Source organism: Marmota monax, unplaced genomic scaffold, assembly GCF_021218885.2.
Source record: "Marmota monax isolate L192 unplaced genomic scaffold, Marmota_monax_Labrador192_F-V1.1 WCK01_AAM20220418_F8-fsc00102, whole genome shotgun sequence".
NCBI lineage: Eukaryota > Metazoa > Chordata > Mammalia > Rodentia > Sciuridae > Marmota > Marmota monax.
In genome coordinates, this window is record NW_026692494.1 from 5,588,269 (window position 1) to 5,598,674 (window position 10,406).

General features: G+C 61.7%; 2 protein-coding genes across 3 annotated transcripts in view; one reads left to right on the plus strand and one right to left on the minus strand.

Annotated features, from left to right (window-relative positions):
• The window catches only part of Ap3d1 (adaptor related protein complex 3 subunit delta 1), a 37,696-nt gene extending 31,118 nt beyond the window's left edge, over positions 1-6,578 (plus strand). For both annotated transcript variants that reach the window (XM_046444243.2, XM_046444242.1), the window contains 12 exons: positions 58-131; positions 455-626; positions 1,393-1,464; positions 1,783-1,905; positions 2,218-2,364; positions 2,629-2,676; positions 3,215-3,404; positions 3,730-3,818; positions 4,016-4,101; positions 4,480-4,601; positions 4,829-4,908; positions 5,372-6,578. In XM_046444243.2, the coding sequence (XP_046300199.1) occupies positions 58-131; positions 455-626; positions 1,393-1,464; positions 1,783-1,905; positions 2,218-2,364; positions 2,629-2,676; positions 3,215-3,404; positions 3,730-3,818; positions 4,016-4,101; positions 4,480-4,601; positions 4,829-4,908; positions 5,372-5,467 (1,299 nt within the window). In that variant the 3' untranslated portion in view covers positions 5,468-6,578. The remainder of the gene's footprint in view (positions 1-57; positions 132-454; positions 627-1,392; positions 1,465-1,782; positions 1,906-2,217; positions 2,365-2,628; positions 2,677-3,214; positions 3,405-3,729; positions 3,819-4,015; positions 4,102-4,479; positions 4,602-4,828; positions 4,909-5,371) is intronic.
• Positions 6,579-7,743: 1,165 nt separating this feature from the next.
• Izumo4 (IZUMO family member 4) lies at positions 7,744-10,162 on the minus strand. Its single transcript, XM_058579239.1, has 10 exons — positions 9,869-10,162; positions 9,706-9,786; positions 9,553-9,624; positions 9,133-9,159; positions 8,966-9,041; positions 8,819-8,866; positions 8,720-8,734; positions 8,475-8,492; positions 8,277-8,330; positions 7,744-8,063 (listed from the first exon to the last, which is right to left on the minus strand). The coding sequence occupies exons 1-10, from the start codon at positions 10,080-10,082 to the stop codon at positions 7,973-7,975; spliced, it is 696 nt and encodes a 231-aa protein (XP_058435222.1). The 5' UTR covers positions 10,083-10,162; the 3' UTR covers positions 7,744-7,972.
• Between the last annotated feature and the right edge of the window lie 244 nt (positions 10,163-10,406).

The window sequence follows — 10,406 nt, forward strand, 5'->3', positions numbered from 1 at the left end:
TCCGCCAGGCCCTGCAGTTGCTGGTTAACTGGGTGCTGAGTTCCTCTGTTCCCCCAGAATGCATTGCCCAGCGACGAGGATGACAAAGACCCCAACGATCCGTACCGGGCCCTGGACATTGACCTGGATAGGTGAGCAGGGGGTCAGCTTGCTGGTGCCCTGCGGGCTGCAGTCAGGCTGGGTTCTGCAGTGTGATGGGTGGGCCCTCCAACCCCCAGCACCCAACCAGCGTCCTCAGCTGCGAGCCCGCTCCCAGGGACCTGGCAGGAGAGCACACGGCCTTCACAGATGTCAGGGAGAGACGGGGCAGGCCCTTTGGAGGCCAGGTCAACCAGGCCTTTCTTGGGTGCTGGGACGGGAGTAGCACCCCCACTCTGTGACCTTGCAGGACCACATAGTGCTGGCAGCACCATGGGGCTCGCTGCACCTCATGACCTCATGCCTCCCCCCCAAGGCCCTTAGCCGACAGCGAGAAGCTTCCCATCCAGAAACACAGAAATGCGGAGGCCTCAAAGTCACCCCCAAAAGAGGACGTTCCTGTGGTAGAGAAGAAGAGCAAGAAGCCTAAGAAGAAGGAGAAGAAGCACAGAGGAAGGGAGAGGGAGAAGAAGAAGGAGGAGGAGAAGGTACGCTGGCCGGCTGGCTCGGCCTCCCCGCAGCCCCAAGGTCGTGGGCAGCGGGGCAGCCGGCATTAGCAGGGAGTGGCCCTCAGAGTCAGGCTCAGGCCATGGAGGTGGGGACCTAGTGCAGGACCTCACTGATGCAGGGCGAGCAGGAGTGACAGTGAGAGGCGCCTGTGTCCAGTCCTGGGAGACCTGCCGCCACCCAGGCAGGGTGCTGCTCAACGCCCTGCGTGGGCATCCACGTAGAAAATGGGTGGGGTTTTGTTTTTGTGGTACCGCGGCTTGAACCCGGGGCCACTTAACTGAGCCACACCCCAGCCCTTTTCTATATATTCTTTAGAGACGGGGTCTTGCAGAGTTGCTGGGTGCCTCACAGTCTGCTGAGGCTGGCTTTGAACTTGTGATCCTCCTGCCCCAGCCTCCCAAGGTGCTGGGACTACCGGCCTGGCCTCTGCTCTGCGCCTGGTTAAAGTAGGCGGATTCTGAAGGACTTGGGCGTGGGCCACCTGCCGCCCTTCACAGCTGACAGCCGGGGCTGTGGGCTTCTGCATCTGGGCCCTTGGAAGTGGAGCACATCTGGACGTGGGTCCTCCTGGGCCTTAGAGCAAGAGCCAGAGCGGGGCTGTGCCTGCTCCTGTGTGCCAGGAGCTGCAGGGCAGACAACTCTGGGTCCTGGAGGGCAAGGCCAGCGCCCTCAGCCCTGCTGGCCCTGTACCCTCCCCCATGGCCCATCCCACTTTTGCTAACAACCTGTCTCCTGTGGTTTCAGGGCGAGGACTTGGATTTTTGGCTGTCCACCACCCCACCACCTGCCACTGCCCCTGCCCCGGGCCCATCTGTGGTAAGAGGCTGATGGCGTCTGTGCTGTCCCTGACGTGTCTGCAGGTCTCACCCCAGCACTATCCGGGAGCATGTGGGGGTGTGGGTGCAGCCTGGAGCACAGCACTTGGGGTCTCCTTGGCCAGGCCTTGCACCCCCACCTCCTGGCCTCTTGGTGTCTGCAGCTGCCCACCCTGTGGGATCCCGTGGTTGGCCAGGGAGAAATGAGGCAGGGTATGGTCCACAGTCTCCATGTCACTTGGAGGGTGGTCCCCAAGCTTTCCTGTCTCCCTTTTGAGCCCACCCCCTTGCAGCCTGGTGACCTGCTGGTTCCCTGCAGGAGGAGCCCGGTGTGAACGCTGTCGTTACTACAAAGGAAGAGTGTGAGGGTCCCAGGACAGAAAAGCCCGAAGACCAGGAGGAGGATGCCGCCGAGCGTGACACAGAGCACGACACAGAGAGGGTGAGGTGCCACGTGGTTGGCAGCTGTGCAGGCCCGAGGCTGCAGGGTGGTGGGCACAGTGCACATGGGTGCAAGGCCACGTGGGAATGACCAGGACTGCTGGGGCCTGTGGGCGGTCTGCCCGGCCTGGCCCCCGTGGCCCAGTCTCACAGCGTCTTTCTGTCCCTGTTATTACCATTTCCCCCGAGTGCTTGAGACCGAAGCCAGGCCCCCCCACACCAGACAGGCACTCTGCCACTGGGAGGTCCACCCACTGGGTGAGCCACCCACGGGGGAAGTCCAGGGACAGAGCCCAAACTCTCCCTGGTCCAGAAACACTCCAGGCACAAGAAGAAGCACAAGAAGGAGAAGGGGGACCACCGGTCCAGAGACAAGAAGTCCAAGAAGAAGCCGCTTGAGTGCGAGGTGGCAGCGGGGGAGCCGGTGGAGAACGGCGCCGCTGAGGAGGAGCCCCTCCCGGTGAGGGTCTCCTGCTGTCACCCTCCCGAGGAGCTCCTGCGACCTCCACTGATTGGAGAGACCCAGAGGGTTCTGGAAGCCTGCCCATGGGCGCAGCTGAGGGTGGGGTGGGCCAGGGGCTGGAGGCAGCCTGCAGTTAGGCCCAAGGGCACCACCTGGAGCCTCTGCTCCGCAGAGCATTTCACGCCCAGCCCCAGGCAGCACCACGCAGCACCACAGCCCCAGGTCCTTGTCACCCACACTGACCAAGTCCTTCTTTCCCAGCCCATGTCCAGCTACTGCCTCCTTGCCGAGAATTCTTACATTAAAATGGTGAGTGATGGTGCTTCTAGGGGGCGGGGGCCCCTGGGGCAGAGAGTGGTGGGGAAGTCTTGAGGGACAGATGGCAACTCCACCGGCCACCAGAGGCTCCCAGATGTTCCCAGGGAGGTGGCACTTAGGCTGTGAGACAGACCTCACTTCCAGTGCATGTCATAGACATGCTACCGGTGGCCAGGCTGCCCTTGGTCAGCCCTGTGCTTACAAAAGATGTCCAGGGGTGCACCCATCATCCCAGCCACTTGGGACGCTGAGGCAGGAGGACGGCAAGTTCCAGGCTAGCTTCAGCAACTGAGACCCTGCCTCAAATAGTAAGGGCTCCAGGGGTAGCTCAGTGGTGCAGCTCCCTGGGTCAGTCCCAGTGCTGGAAACAGAAAACGGCAGGCTCAGGCTGTGGGCAACCCCTGCCCCGCCTCCTGCCCCACCCTGCACCCGCTGGGCACGGATCGCTTTTAGTTGGCAGAGAAGCAATTTCCTTGCCCTGCAACAAGCTGGCGGCCCTCAGTCCTGTCCCTGGGCTTGCTTCCTGCAGACGTATGATGTCCAGGCCAGCCTGCAGAAGGACAGCCAGGTCACGGTGTCCGTCATCCTGGAGAACCAGAGTAGCAGCTTTCTCCAGCACATGGAGCTCAGTGTGCTGGACTCGCTCAACACCAAGATGGCGCGGCCAGAGGGCTCCTCTGTCCACGACGGCGTCCCCGTGCCCTTCCAGCTGCCACCTGGTGAGCCGCCTGCCCCCCATATGGCCTTCTCTCCTCAGCCCCCGGGGGCCAGGATCGTGACCCAGACCTCAGGGTGCTGGTGGCGGCAGCGGCCCAAGCCTCGAGCATCTGGGGTCTCGCAGGCCCTCAGCACTGCGGCCTGAGGCAGAGAAGCCAGTCAGGGTCAGGGTGGGACTCTAGCAGGCCTTTGTTTCTGCCTCCGTGTCCATGGCCTCTCCTGGGGAGCCAGCTTCCCAGCTAGCCATGGGGGATCAAGAGCCAGCTCCAGAGAGAGAGACAGAGCCGGGACCCCGGCTGAGCCCCTGCTGTTGGTCTCCCTGTCCAGGCGTCTCCAATGAAGCCCAGTTTGTGTTCACCATTCAGAGCATCGTCATGGCCCAGAAGCTCAAGGGGACACTGTCCTTCATCGCCAAGGTGTGTGCCACTGGGAACGCAGTCCTCCTGGGTCTCTGGCTAGTGTCCACCTGGCCGCTCTACAGCCGGCAGTGCACAGAACCCTGCTGGTGCTGGGCCCCTTTCCCCTGTCCCAGCGAGGGTGTTGGGGGTCCTCAGGGTTAGGGAGCCCCATGCTCGGGTGTGATCCCCACCAGCTCCACCTTCCTCCTCCACAGGACGCTAATGGGGCCACCCACGAGAAACTGGACTTTAGGCTGCACTTCAGCTGCAGTGCGTACCTGGTGACCACGCCCTGCTACAGGTGCGGTCCTCTCCTGTGCAGGGGAGGCGACCCCCGGCCTGCAGGGCTGCTGCCTGCCCTCTTGGTGTGCAGAGGACATCTTGTCCCTGTGTGCGAGTCTGTGTCTTGACCTCCTCCTCTCGCAAGGACCCCAAGCATACTGGATAGGGCCACCTAAGTGACCTCATTTTGCCTCAGTGACTTCTTGTAAGGCCATCTCCAAACAGAGTCCTATTCCGAGGCAGCGGGGTTAGGACACAGCATGGTCTTTAGGGGGCATGGCCAGTTCAGAGACCTCCCAGGCCCCTGGCTTGTGAGGCAGGCTCCACCAAGCCTCCTGGGGGCAGGGCCCAGGCCCCTCACCTGTCGTCACTGGCCTGTTCTGTGTTCCTCCCACAGCGATGCCTTTGCCAAGTTGCTGGAGTCAGGGGACCTGAGCATGAGCTCAATCAAAGTTGATGGCATTAGTATGTCCTTCCAGAATCTTCTGGCAAAGATCTGTTTTCACCACCATTTTTCAGGTAAGGGATATGATGTGGTTAGTTCTGGGCGCAGCATGTGCATGCGGGTGGTCCCCCTTAGCTGGCCTGGCGTGTGTCGCAGGACCTCCCCAGGCCACAGCAGCCCTTGCTCACCTCAGCCAGCTCCTACACCTCTTGCCCCACTTGCCCCCATGGCTGAAGGCCACCTAGGGAAGGCCCTGCCCTGGGAGGGACAGCCCCGACTATGTCTTGCTGCTTTCTTGCAGTTGTGGAACGAGTGGATTCCTGCGCGTCCATGTACAGCCGCTCCATCCAAGGCCACCACATCTGCCTCCTGGTGAAAAAGGTGAGTGGGCACGGCTTCTGCACCCTCACGGGGGCTCTTCTGCACCCCTCAGGGGGCTGCTGGGCCCTGCAGAGCTCCACGGGGCTCTCCACTCACCTCCCTCTGGGACCTCCGCCCTGTGGTTCCCTGGCCTAAAGGCAGGTCCCTTGCTCCCCTACTCTGCCCACCCTCTACATGACCCTGCTCCTGGGGCCTGGGCCTGGAGGGCAGGAGAAAAGGCAAACTGGCTGCCAGTTCAGGGCTTCTTGAATTCTAGTCTCCACCCCAGGCCACCTGCCACCCTCAGTGCCCCACGGCATCCGGTAGCTGGCGGGAGAGAGCGCAGTGTGCACACTGCCCACGTGTGGTGAGCAGATCACCAGCACACCAGGACTCTGCCTAGCCTGCCGAGGCCCTGGGTTCCCCCGCAGCAGGAGGCGGGCAGTGCGCGCAGGTGCAGGCAGCCTTGGCTCCGTTTCCCCAGGGCGAGCACTCGGTGTCTGTGGATGGGAAGTGCAGCGACCCGACTTTGCTCAGCAACTTGCTAGAGGAGATGCAGGCGACGCTGGCCCAGTGCTGAGTGCCAGGCATGACGACTGGCACGTCTGGCGTGTCTCACCTCTCCCTTGTCCTGTGCACTGTCCCTGTGCCCAGTGTTGGTCGAACTCCACTGTCACCTGTGTAGACATCCGCAATCCTACGTTGTGTTTTTTTGATCCTTTTTTACTTTAAATCTGTCCATTCTCTGGCAAGAAGCCCTGTTCCAGTCCCCAAACCAGCAAGGGGCTTCCCAGCTGTGCTCCACGCCCTGCCCAGGTGGCTCACTCCTCCAGTGTGGTCACTGGGGCTGCCAAGGAGCCCTTGGGACCACCAGGCCAGGACTGGCAGACCCCACGGGGAGGATGCTTGGCAAGCAGGCTGCAGCTAATCTGGGGCCTGTCCTTCTGCCTCCCAGGCCTTTTCTGGGGGAGCCCCTGCTGTTGCTCTTTCCCCAAACATCCCCACTGGTGGCATTTGTAGGGAGGTGAGCAGGTGGTAGGGAGGTGAGCAGGCAGCCATTACCAAGCTGCTCTCCCTAGACCCCGTGATGAGAAAACGGTCGTGCTGTCTGTGCTCCTGGGTCCCCTGCGTAGGCCAGGCCTTAGGCATGAATCACTGACAGTTGAATCACATCCTGGGCTGTCTGGGAATGGGGGTGGAGCCGGATGACCCCATGTCCCTCTGCTCATCACTGAACACACCCAGGCTTGCCTCCACCTCAACCCTGTTGGGAGGCCCAGGTGGGGCTCAGGAGCGCCACGCCTAGGCTTGTGTCCAGTGGTAGAGGACATGTCCCAGACGCCTCTCGGGCTGGATCCCCTGAAGAGACCCCTCCTGGGCTGAGCAGCCACTAGGCAGGGCGCAGGGACCCAGCCAACCCATCGCCCACAGACAGGCAGTGGGTGAGCCAAGTTCCTGAGATGATGGCTCCCCATGACGTTTTAACTGTTCCTTTTGATGGAAATGGTCACTTTAGCATGTAGGGTAATCTATTATGGAATCCCATACCGTGATTCTAGAACTTTGAAATTGTATGATGTTACACGACTATTTGCTATCGACATTCCCGTATAGACATATCACGCTGCTGTAATGATTTTGTGTCCAGATGATCCAATAAAGTTGCAGAACAGACTCTGCACGTTCCTCCAGCCTGTGTATGCCTTTCACCAGGGTCGCACCCAGGTTGGGGTTGCAGAGGTGTCCACGGTCCCCAGCGTGCAGTCATGGCTCCTGGGCCTGGGGTGGTAGTGGGTGAGGGAATCTCCAGCTTCTACCCATGGAGTGTTGTCACCTAGAAGTCACAGTTGAGGCGCGGTGGGGAGGGCCAGGATCAGGCTGGAAGGGGCTGGCGTTTGGTCTCCAACAGACAGTCGAGTGGCATCACTCTGGTACAGACCCAGCCCTGCCCGTGACCCACAGGAGGACTGGCTTCTTGTCCAGGCTCTGCTGTCTGAACGGCCACCACCTGTGGGCTCTTTCCCATGATTCCAGACATCCACTTCAGCCCCTGGTCTGGACCCTCAAAGGGGCCTTAGGCTCAGTGTTGGTGACCACACAACGTGCTTGGTGGCCAGCTGCTCAAGTGGCATGATTCCCGATGGCTCTAACGCCCCTAGTCTGGAAGGCAGGTGGTGAGGAGCCACCACAGGCTGCCGCACATAAGCGGCATGCGTTCTCCCAGACTTGCAGGCCCTGCCTGCGCACAGCACCAGCACACCTGGGGGCACGTGCGCACGGGGCCAGCCACACCTGGGTGCAGAGCAAAGGAGCTGCAGATGGCTAAAGGCAGCCATGAAGCCACCCCAAGAAAGGAGTGTGCCCACCGCCAGCCTTGTGCAGCTGCGGTGTGCGTGCCCACCGCCTCCGCCTGCTGCAGCCTGCCCTTCCCAGGGAGGGGCAGTCGGAGCCTGCCTACTCCCCACTGAGAAGTGGTGCAGCAGGGACCACAGTGGCCCACGTGCATCTGTTGTCAGAGGCAGTGTGCCTGTGTGAGTGCCCTGGGGGTGGGGGTGGGTATGTGGGGGCAGCACCTTCATCCTTCCAGGGACTCTGAGCTCAGCTGGAGTTCGGGGCAGAGCTGTGGCCAGAGCCCCAGGGCAAGGAAAGCTGGCCTGGCTCTCCCCCAATGTAGCCCCATCTTATGCTCTCAGAAGGAACCCATGGCTTCCCTGGTGTGCCTTCCTGTGAGCCTGCCCACGGGTGTTCAGGAGCGGAGGGTGGGCTGTTGGGAATCGCTGGACCTGACACTGGCTCCATGGACACGAGGCCAGAAGCCCTCTGAATGGCTCCTGCCAGGCAAGAACTGTTCTTGGATGAGAAATGTCAGGGAACTTTAATCCTCCTGTCAAATAGCTCTGAGACCCTGCCCAGGGGCTGGTGCTACACACCAACCCATCCCCCTTCCCTTCCCCCAACCCTGGCCCAGCCTGGGCTCTCTGGGGTTGGGGGGACCCGAGGCAGCAGCAAGCCTGCGTCAGAGGCACAATGAGACAGTCCAGCTGAGTCCTTTGCCCCACTGCAGCTGGGGGCAAGGTGGTGGCCCTCAGTGCTGGGTCAGACACTCCGAGGCACTTTCCAAGGTCAAGTTGGCCAGGTGCTGTGGTTCCAGGCACGTGAAGCTTGGTGATATCAGGCTGCAGGGAACAAATGGCCTCAGCCTTCTTCCCCCGCCCCGGGCCTCCCTCCCTGCCTGGACGGCCAGCTGGGAAACTTGGTCCCGGTGCATGGATGAGGCCTGCCTATTCAGAGTGCCAGGTGGGGTGGCCTTAAGTGGGGCTCTATGTTGAGGTGCACCCCTCTCCCCAGTGGCTGCCTGCTTCATGCCACCTCCCTCCCCAGTCACTCACAAGGCTGGAGTGGTTCTGCATGTCCCAGGCGAGGAGATGAAGGAAGTCATTTGTTCATGAAATGACCACTTGGGTGGTAGCAGAGCAGGTCCGGCATATCCCAGGTGCAGAGAGAGCCCTTCCCATGGTGCACACCTGCCCCCCAGCCCAGAGGAGCCCACTGTGCCCATTCCCCCTAAAAGTCCAGGGCAGCCTTACCTCATGTTGGTGTCCTGTCTGAAAGACATGGCAGGGCTCTCACTAGACCCCTGCTCTGGGGCTAAAGCTGTGCCCATGGCCCTCAGGCCAGCACGGGGGCTCTGGCCACAGCTCTGCCCTGAACTCCAGCTGAGCTCAGAGGCCCTGGAAGGATGAAGGTGCTGCCCCCACATACTCACCCCCAGGGCACTCGCACAGGCATACTGCCTCTGACAACACAGAGTTGGGTTTGAGGAGGGACTTACTTGTGCCAATTATTTCTACAACGACAGCCGGTTTGGAGTCAGGGGATTAAGTGTCCTTGAACGGTGTCCCCTCCCTGAGCCCAGAGACCCCTGACTCACATGTAACTGAGAAGACCACGCACGGCTGTCTCCCACTGTGCTGAAGACCTGCGGGGACATGGGCCTTGGAGGTGGCATGCCCCCAAGCCCCAGGCCCTGCCCTGCCCTGGTGATGAGCCCAGGATCCCATGGATAGAAGGGCCCTACTCGCAGTTGTAGCCAAAGCAGACGACATGTGAGTCTGTGCAGTTATTGCAGGAGATGGTCTCATACTGGAAGATGCCTGCAACACAGGAGACGGCCGCAGGCTCCCCTGGGTCTCCCAGCCTGAGCCACCATCCTGCTCCACTCAGCCAGGACCCAGGCTCGCTTACCACAGTGACGCTGACAATCAATGCGGCCTGTGGGAGAACAGGACAGCATGTGCTAACCAGGCCCAGCTTGCCCAGAGACTCAGGGCTCATCCCTGGCCACCTGGAGCACAGGCACACCTGGGTTTCAGGAATGTGTGTCTAAGACCGGGGTGGGGGGGTGGGGGGTCCCATCCAACGAACTAGTTCAGGAGGTGCCAGGGCATCTACCCATCAAGCACTCTGTGACCCTGAGGTGAGAGGCCCACTATGACAGCTGTCCAACTTCCCCTTTGCCGCAGGCCAGCTGCCAGCTTTGAATCCTGCTCTCCAGCAGCGCTCAGCCCTGGAGGAGCTGGGGCCCTCTGGCACTCTGACAACCTGTCCTGGCCTCCTCAGAAGCCCAGGCAGCATGCCCACGGCTGAACCCTCCTCTAGACTCACTTTCAATGATTGCGTTCTGGATGAGGTGCACCTGGTCCCGGAAGATGCTCCGCAGCTCATTGGGGAAATACCCTGATGGGGCAGGCAGAGAAGGGAGGTCAGGCTCAGGCGGTGGGTGCGGTGGGCTGGCCTTGCCTGTTTCCTGCCCCTTACCCGGGAAGTACATCTTCCCCTGGTACAGCTGATCCATCCTCTGGTACACGGCTTCCGCCACATGGTTCAGCTTATCCCGGGCTGCGGACGAGAGGAGGAGGCAGGTGAGCGGCCCGGCCCGGGGATCCCTCCTAGCCGACCCCACGCTGGGCTCCGCGCTCACTGATCTCCGCCGGGATGGCCAAATGCAGTTCCCTCATCGTGTCTTCGCTCCAGTCCGTGAGCAGAGCCCCAGAAACGGGGATGTCGCCCACCCACCAGGACTTGAGGTTTACGTGGTGGCGATAGAAGGAGAACTTCTCCGAGAAGTTATCGTGGCAGTGCAGGCAGCCGCGGGCCAGCGCCGCGGTCATGCCCAGGTACAACAGCAGGGCCATGGCCCGCCCCGCCCGCCGCCGGCCAACCGACGGCGCCCCCACGCCACGCCCTTCTGCAGTGCACCAACCAACGGCGCCTCCGTGCCACGCCCTCCCGCCGCGCACCAACCAACGGCGCAAACCCGCCCCCAGAGAAGCCCCGCCCCCGCGAAAGGCCCCACCCCTGGCCTCAACTGGCAAAGTCTGGCACCTGTCCCTTCTCAGGCCCCGCCTACGAAACGCCAATCACAGAGAAGGATCCACCCCCGTGTTGGAGCCCCCCCACAGACAGGATCTCACGCATGCGCCAACCCCGGAAGCCAGCTCCTCTTGGCCTGGCCTTGA